Raw genomic sequence first — 8,280 nt, 5'->3', positions numbered from 1 at the left:
GTTGTTGCTGCTTCTGTGGTTGTTGTTGCTGCAGCTGTTGGTGTCGTTGCTGCTTCTGTGGTTGTTGTTGGGGCAGCTGTGGTTGTCGTTGCTGCTTTTGTGGTTGCTGGGGCAACAGTGGTTGTCGTTGCTTCAGCTGTGGATGTTATTGGAGCAGCTGTGGTTGTCGTTGCTTCAGCTATGGTTGTTGTTGGGGCAGCTGTGGTTGTCGTTGCTGCTTCTGTGGTTGTTGTTGGGGCAGCTATGGTTGTCGTTGTTGCTTCTGTGGTTGTTGTTGGGGCAGCTGTGGTTGTGGTTGCTGCACCTGTGGTTGTAGTTGCTGCTTGTGTGGTTGTTGTCGGGGCAGCTGTGGTTGTCGTTGCTCCTTCTGTGGTTGGTGTTGGAGCAGCTGTGGTTGTCGTTGCTGCTTCTGTGGTTGTTGTTGTTGGGGCAGCTGTGGTTGTCGTTGCTGCTTCTGTGGTTGTTGTTGGGGGAGCTGTGGTTGTCGTTGTTGCTTCTGTGGTTGTTGTTGGGGCAGCTGTGGTTGTGGTTGCTGCAGCTGTGTTTGTAGTTGCTGCTTCTGTGGTTGTTGTTGCTGCAGCTGTTGTTGTCGTTGCTGCTTCTGTGGTTGTTGTTGGGGCAGCTGTGGTTGTCGTTGCTGCTTCTGTGGTTGCTGGGGCAACAGTGGTTGTCGTTGCTTCAGCTGTGGATGTTATTGGAGCAGCTGTGGTTGTCGTTGCTGCTTCTGTGGTTGTTGTTGGAGCAGCTGTGTTTGTTGTTGATGCTTCTGTGGTTATTGTTGGGGCAGATGTGGTTGTAGTTGCTGCAGCTGTGGTTGTTGTTGGAGTAGCTGTCGTTGCTGCAGCTGTAGTTGTCGTTGCTTCTTCTGTGGTTGTTGTTGGAGCAGCTGTGGTTGTCGTTGCTGCAGCTGTGGTTGTCGTTGCTGCTTCTGTGGTGGTTGTTGGGGCAGCTGTGGTTGTTGTTGCTGCTTCTGAGGTTGCTGGGGCAACAGTGGTTGTCGTTGCTTCAGCTGTGGATGTTGTTGGAGCAGCTGTGGTTGTCTTTGCTGCTTCTGTGGTTGTTGTTGGAGCAGCTGTGGTTGTCGTTGTTGCTTCTGTGGTTGTTGTTGGAGCAGCTGTGGTTGTCGTTGTTGCTTCTGTGGTTGTTGTTGGGGCAGCTGTTGTTGTCGTTGCTGTAGATGTGGTTGTCGTTGCTGCTTCTGTGGTTGTTGTGGAAGCTGTGGTTGTCGTTGCTGCTTCTGTGGTTGTTGTTGGAGCAGCTGTGGTTGTCGTTGCTGCTTCTGTGGTTGTTGTTGGGGCAGCTGTGGTTGTCGTTGCTGCTTCTGTGGTGGTTGTTGGGGCAGCTGTGGTTGTGGTTGCTGCAGCTGTGGTTGTCGTTGCTGCTTCTGTGGTTGTTGTTGGAGCAGCTGTGTTTGTCGTTGCTGCAGCTGTAGTTGTAGTTGCTGCTTCTGTGGTTGTTGTCGGGGCAGCTGTGGTTGTCGTTGCTCCTTCTGTGGTTGGTGTTGGAGCAGCTGTGGTTGTCGTTGCTGCTTCTGTGGTTGTTGTTGGGGCAGCTGTGGTTGTCGTTGCTGCTTCTGTGGTTGTTGTTGGGGCAGCTGTGGTTGTCGTTGTTGCTTCTGTGGTTGTTGTTGGGGCAGCTGTGGTTGTGGTTGCTGCAGCTGTGTTTGTAGTTGCTGCTTCTGTGGTTGTTGTTGCTGCAGCTGTTGTTGTCGTTGCTGCTTCTGTGGTTGTTGTTGGGGCAGCTGTGGTTGTCGTTGCTGCTTCTGTGGTTGCTGGGGCAACAGTGGTTGTCGTTGCTTCAGCTGTGGATGTTATGGAGCAGCTGTGGTTGTCGTTGCTGCTTCTGTGGTTGTTGTTGGGAGCAGCTGTGTTTGTTGTTGATGCTTCTGTGGTTGTTGTTGGGGCAGCTGTGGTTGTAGTTGCTGCAGCTGTGGTTGTGTTGGAGCAGCTGTCGTTGCTGCGCTGTAGTGTCGTTGCTTCTTCTGTGGTTGTTGTTGGAGCAGCTGTGGTTGTCGTTGCTGCTTCTGTGGTTGTTGTTGGAGCAGCTGTGGTTGTTGTTGCTACTTCTGTCGTTGTTGTTGGGGCAGCTGTGGTTGTCGTTGCTGCAGCTGTGGTTGTTGTTGGAGCAGCTGTGGTTGTCGTTGTTGCTTCTGTGGTTGTTGTTGGGGCAGCTGTGGTTGTCGTTGCTGCTTCTGTGGTTGTTGTTGGGGCAGCTGTGGTTGTCGTTGCTGCTTCTGTGGTGGTTGTTGGGGCAGCTGTGGTTGTGGTTGCTGCAGCTGTGGTTGTCGTTGCTGCTTCTGTGGTTGTTGGGCAGCTGTGTTGTCGTTGCTGCAGCTGTAGTTGTCGTTGCTGCTTCTGTGGTTGTTGTTGGGGCAGCTGTGGTTGACGTTGCTGCTTCTGTGGTTGCTGGGGCAACAGTGGTTGTCGTTGCTTCAGCTGTGGATGTTTTTGGAGCAGCTGTGGTTGTCGTTGCTGCTTCTGTGGTTGTTGTTGGAGCAGCTGTGGTTGTCGTTGCTGCAGCTGTAGTTGTCGTTGCTGCTTCTGTGGTTGTTGTTGGAGCAGCTGTGGTTGTTGTTGCTGCTTCTGTGGTTGTTGTTGGGGCAGCTGTGGTTGTCGTTGCTGCAGCTGTGGTTGTTGTTAGAGCAGCTGTCGTTGTCGTTGCTGCAGCTGTAGTTGTCGTTGCTTCTTCTGTGGTTGTTGTTGGAGCAGCTGTGGTCGTCGTTGCTGCAGCTGTGGTTGTCGTTGCTGCTTCTGTGGTGGTTGTTGGGGCAGCTGTGGTTGTCGTTGCTGCTTCTGAGGTTGCTGGGGCAACAGTGGTTGTTGTTGCTTCAGCTGTGGATGTTGTTGGAGCAGCTGTGGTTGTGGTTACTGCTTCTGTGGTTGTTGTTGGAGCAGCTGTGGTTGTTGTTGCTGCTTCTGTGGTTGTTGTTGGGGCAGCTGTTGTTGTCGTTGCTGTAGTTGTCGTTGCTTCTTCTGTGGTTGTTGTTGGAGCAGCTGTGGTTGTCGTTGCTGCAGCTGTGGTTGTCGTTGCTGCTTCTGTGGTGGTTGTTGGGGCAGCTGTGGTTGTCGTTGCTGCTTCTGAGGTTGCTGGGGCAACAGTGGTTGTTGTTGCTTCAGCTGTGGATGTTGTTGGAGCAGCTGTGGTTGTGGTTACTGCTTCTGTGGTTGTTGTTGGAGCAGCTGTGGTTGTAGTTGCTGCAGCTGTGGTTGTTGTTGGAGCAGCTGTCGTTGCTGCAGCTGTAGTTGTCGTTGCTTCTTCTGTGGTTGTTGTTGGAGCAGCTGTGGTTGTCGTTGCTGCTTCTGTGGTTGTTGTTGGAGCAGCTGTGGTTGTTGTTGCTACTTCTGTCGTTGTTGTTGGGGCAGCTGTGGTTGTCGTTGCTGCAGCTGTGGTTGTTGTTGGAGCAGCTGTGGTTGTCGTTGTTGCTTCTGTGGTTGTTGTTGGGGCAGCTGTGGTTGTCGTTGCTGCTTCTGTGGTGGTTGTTGGGGCAGCTGTGGTTGTCGTTGCTGCTTCTGTGGTGGTTGTTGGGGCAGCTGTGGTTGTGGTTGCTGCAGCTGTGGTTGTCGTTGCTGCTTCTGTGGTTGTTGTTGGAGCAGCTGTGTTTGTCGTTGCTGCAGCTGTAGTTGTCGTTGCTGCTTCTGTGGTTGTTGTTGGGGCAGCTGTGGTTGACGTTGCTGCTTCTGTGGTTGCTGGGGCAACAGTGGTTGTCGTTGCTTCAGCTGTGGATGTTTTTGGAGCAGCTGTGGTTGTCGTTGCTGCTTCTGTGGTTGTTGTTGGAGCAGCTGTGGTTGTCGTTGCTGCAGCTGTAGTTGTCGTTGCTGCTTCTGTGGTTGTTGTTGGAGCAGCTGTGGTTGTTGTTGCTGCTTCTGTGGTTGTTGTTGGGGCAGCTGTGGTTGTCGTTGCTGCAGCTGTGGTTGTTGTTAGAGCAGCTGTCGTTGTCGTTGCTGCAGCTGTAGTTGTCGTTGCTTCTTCTGTGGTTGTTGTTGGAGCAGCTGTGGTCGTCGTTGCTGCAGCTGTGGTTGTCGTTGCTGCTTCTGTGGTGGTTGTTGGGGCAGCTGTGGTTGTCGTTGCTGCTTCTGAGGTTGCTGGGGCAACAGTGGTTGTTGTTGCTTCAGCTGTGGATGTTGTTGGAGCAGCTGTGGTTGTGGTTACTGCTTCTGTGGTTGTTGTTGGAGCAGCTGTGGTTGTTGTTGCTGCTTCTGTGGTTGTTGTTGGGGCAGCTGTTGTTGTCGTTGCTGTTGATGTGGTTGTCGTTGCTGCTTCTGTGGTTGTTGTTGGAGCAGCTGTGGTTGTCGTTGCTGCAGCTGTGGTTGTCGTTGCTGCTTCTGTGGTGGTTGTTGGGGCAGCTGTGGTCGTGGTTGCTGCAGCTGTGGTTGTCGTTGCTGCTTCTGTCGTTGTCGTTGCTGCTTCTGTGGTTGTTGTTGGAGCAGCTGTGGTTGTCGTTGCTGCTTCTGTGGTTGTTGTTGGGGCAGCTGTGGTTGTCGTTGCTGCTTCTGTGGTGGTTGTTGGGGCAGCTGTGGTTGTGGTTGCTGCAGCTGTGGTTGTCGTTGCTGCTTCTGTGGTTGTTGTTGGAGCAGCTGTGTTTGTCGTTGCTGCAGCTGTAGTTGTCGTTGCTGCTTCTGTGGTTGTTGTTGGGGCAGCTGTGGTTGACGTTGCTGCTTCTGTGGTTGCTGGGGCAACAGTGGTTGTCGTTGCTTCAGCTGTGGATGTTTTTGGAGCAGCTGTGGTTGTCGTTGCAGCTTCTGTGGTTGTTGTTGGAGCAGCTGTGGTTGTTGTTGCTGCTTCTGTGGTTGTTGTTGGGGCAGCTGTGGTTGTCGTTGCTGCAGCTGTGGTTGTTGTTGGAGCAGCTGTCGTCGTTGCTGCAGCTGTAGTTGTCGTTGCTTCTTCTGTGGTTGTTGTTGGAGCAGCTGTGGTCGTCGTTGCTGCAGCTGTGGTTGTCGTTGCTGCTTCTGTGGTGGTTGTTGGGGCAGCTGTGGTTGTCGTTGCTGCTTCTGAGGTTGCTGGGGCAACAGTGGTTGTTGTTGCTTCAGCTGTGGATGTTGTTGGAGCAGCTGTGGTTGTGGTTACTGCTTCTGTTGTTGTTGTTGGAGCAGCTGTGGTTGTTGTTGCTGCTTCTGTGGTTGTTGTTGGGGCAGCTGTTGTTGTCGTTGCTGTTGATGTGGTTGTCGTTGCTGCTTCTGTGCTTGTTGTTGGAGCAGCTGTGGTTGTCGTTGCTGCAGCTGTGGTTGTAGTTGCTGCTTCTGTGGTTGTTGTTGGAGCAGCTGTGGTTGTCGTTGCTGCAGCTGTGGTTGTAGTTGCTGCTTCTGTGGTTGTTGTTGGGGCAGCTGTGGTTGACGTTGCTGCTTCTGTGGTTGCTGGGGCAACAGTGGTTGTCGTTGCTTCAGCTGTGGATGTTTTTGGAGCAGCTGTGGTTGTCGTTGCTGCTTCTGTGGTTGTTGTTGGAGCAGCTGTGGTTGTCGTTGCTGCTTCTGTGGTTGTTGTTGGAGCAGCTGTGGTTGTCGTTGCTGCAGCTGTAGTTGTCGTTGCTGCTTCTGTGGTTGTTGTTGGGGCAGCTGTGGTTGACGTTGCTGCTTCTGTGGTTGCTGGGGCAACAGTGGTTGTCGTTGCTTCAGCTGTGGATGTTTTTGGAGCAGCTGTGGTTGTCGTTGCTGCTTCTGTGGTTGTTGTTGGAGCAGCTGTGGTTGTCGTTGCTGCAGCTGTAGTTGTCGTTGCTGCTTCTGTGGTTGTTGTTGGAGCAGCTGTGGTTGTTGTTGCTGCTTCTGTGGTTGTTGTTGGGGCAGCTGTGGTTGTCGTTGCTGCAGCTGTGGTTGTTGTTAGAGCAGCTGTCGTTGTCGTTGCTGCAGCTGTAGTTGTCGTTGCTTCTTCTGTGGTTGTTGTTGGAGCAGCTGTGGTCGTCGTTGCTGCAGCTGTGGTTGTCGTTGCTGCTTCTGTGGTGGTTGTTGGGGCAGCTGTGGTTGTCGTTGCTGCTTCTGAGGTTGCTGGGGCAACAGTGGTTGTTGTTGCTTCAGCTGTGGATGTTGTTGGAGCAGCTGTGGTTGTGGTTACTGCTTCTGTGGTTGTTGTTGGAGCAGCTGTGGTTGTTGTTGCTGCTTCTGTGGTTGTTATTGGGGCAGCTGTTGTTGTCGTTGCTGTTGATGTGGTTGTCGTTGCTGCTTCTGTGGTTGTTGTTGGAGCAGCTGTGGTTGTCGTTGCTGCAGCTGTGGTTGTCGTTGCTGCTTCTGTGGTTGTCGTTGCTGCTTCTGTGGTTGTTGTTGGAGCAGCTGTGGTTGTCGTTCTTGCTTCTGTGGTTGTTGTTGGGGCAGCTGTGGATGTTGTTGGAGCTGCTGTGGTTGTCGTTGCTGCTTCTGTGGTTGCTGGGGCAACAGTGGTTGTCGTTGCTTCAGCTGTGGATGTTATTGGAGCAGCTGTGTTTGTCGTTGCTGCAATAGTAGTTGTCGTTGCTGCTTCTGTGGTTGTTGTTGGAGCAGCTGTGGTTGTTTTTGCTGCTTCTGTGGTTGTTGTTGGGGCAGCTGTGGTTGTCGTTGCTGCAGCTGTGGTTGTTGTTGGATCAGCTGTCGTTGCTGCAGCTGTAGTTGTCGTTGCTTCTTCTGTGGTTGTTGTTGGAGCAGCTGTGGTTGTCATTGCTGCAGCTGTGGTTGTCGTTGCTGCTTCTGTGGTGGTTGTTGGGGCAGCTGTGGTTGTCGTTACTGCTTCTGTGTTTGCTGGGGCAACAGTGGTTGTCGTTGCTTCAGCTGTGGATGTTGTTGGAGCAGCTGTGGTTGTCGTTGCTTCAGCTATGGTTGTTGTTGGGGCAGCTGTGGTTGTCGTTGCTGCTTCTGTGGTTGTTGTTGGGGCAGCTGTGGTTGTCGTTGTTGCTTCTGTGGTTGTTGTTAGGGCAGCTGTGGTTGTGGTTGCTGCAACTGTGGTTGTAGTTGCTGCTTCTGTGGTTGTTGTTGGGACAGCTGTGGTTGTCGTTGCTCCTTCTGTGGTTGGTGTTGGAGCAGCTGTGGTTGTCGTTGCTGCTTCTGTGGTTGTTGTTGGGGCAGCTGTGGTTGTCGTTGCTGCTTCTGTGGTTGTTGTTGGGGCAGCTGTGGTTGTCGTTGTTGCTTCTGTGGTTGTTGTTGGGGCAGCTGTGGTTGTGGTTGCTGCAGCTGTGTTTGTAGTTGCTGCTTCTGTGGTTGTTGTTGCTGCAGCTGTTGTTGTCGTTGCTGCTTCTGTGGTTGTTCTTGGGGCAGCTGTGGTTGTCGTTACTGCTTCTGTGGTTGTCGTTGCTGCTTCTGTGGTTGTTGTTGGAGCAGCTGTGGTTGTCGTTCTTGCTTCTGTGGTTGTTGTTGGGGCAGCTGTGGATGTTGTTGGAGCTGCTGTGGTTGTCGTTGTTGCTTCTGTGGTTGCTGGGGCAACAGTGGTTGTCGTTGCTTCAGCTGTGGATGTTATTGGAGCAGCTGTGTTTGTCGTTGCTGCAATAGTAGTTGTCGTTGCTGCTTCTGTGGTTGTTGTTGGAGCAGCTGTGGTTGTTTTTGCTGCTTCTGTGGTTGTTGTTGGGGCAGCTGTGGTTGTCGTTGCTGCAGCTGTGGTTGTTGTTGGAGCAGCTGTCGTTGCTGCAGCTGTAGTTGTCGTTGCTTCTTCTGTGGTTGTTGTTGGAGCAGCTGTGGTTGTCGTTGCTGCAGCTGTGGTTGTCGTTGCTGCTTCTGTGGTGGTTGTTGGGGCACCTGTGGTTGTCGTTACTGCTTCTGTGTTTGCTGGGGCAACAGTGGTTGTCGTTGCTTCAGCTGTGGATGTTGTTGGAGCAGCTGTGGTTGTCGTTGCTTCAGCTATGGTTGTTGTTGGGGCAGCTGTGGTTGTCGTTGCTGCTTCTGTGGTTGTTGTTGGGGCAGCTGTGGTTGTCGTTGTTGCTTCTGTGGTTGTTGTTAGGGCAGCTGTGGTTGTGGTTGCTGCACCTGTGGTTGTAGTTGCTGCTTCTGTGGTTGTTGTTGGGGCAGCTGTGGTTGTCGTTGCTCCTTCTGTGGTTGGTGTTGGAGCAGCTGTGGTTGTCGTTGCTGCTTCTGTGGTTGTTGTTGGGGCAGCTGTGGTTGTCGTTGCTGCTTCTGTGGTTGTTGTTGGGGCAGCTGTGGTTGTCGTTGTTGCTTCTGTGGTTGTTGTTAGGGCAGCTGTGGTTGTGGTTGCTGCACCTGTGGTTGTAGTTGCTGCTTCTGTGGTTGTTGTTGGGGCAGCTGTGGTTGTCGTTGCTCCTTCTGTGGTTGGTGTTGGAGCAGCTGTGGTTGTCGTTGCTGCTTCTGTGGTTGTTGTTGGGGCAGCTGTGGTTGT

General features: G+C 52.8%; 1 protein-coding gene across 1 annotated transcript; it reads right to left on the bottom strand.

Annotated features, from left to right (window-relative positions):
• Positions 1-2,592: 2,592 nt before the first annotated feature.
• LOC118493651 (mucin-5AC-like) lies at positions 2,593-5,097 on the bottom strand (the record flags this gene model as incomplete). Its single annotated transcript, XM_035994234.1, has 2 exons — positions 2,593-3,306; positions 4,279-5,097. Coding segments are annotated over 2 exons (1,533 nt in total), but the record flags the coding sequence as incomplete, so codon positions are not given.
• Between the last annotated feature and the right edge of the window lie 3,183 nt (positions 5,098-8,280).

The sequence above is a fragment of the Sander lucioperca genome, chromosome 17 (assembly GCF_008315115.2).
Source record: "Sander lucioperca isolate FBNREF2018 chromosome 17, SLUC_FBN_1.2, whole genome shotgun sequence".
In the NCBI taxonomy this organism is placed as follows: domain Eukaryota; kingdom Metazoa; phylum Chordata; class Actinopteri; order Perciformes; family Percidae; genus Sander; species Sander lucioperca.
This window is presented reverse-complemented; position numbering and strand designations above follow the sequence as displayed.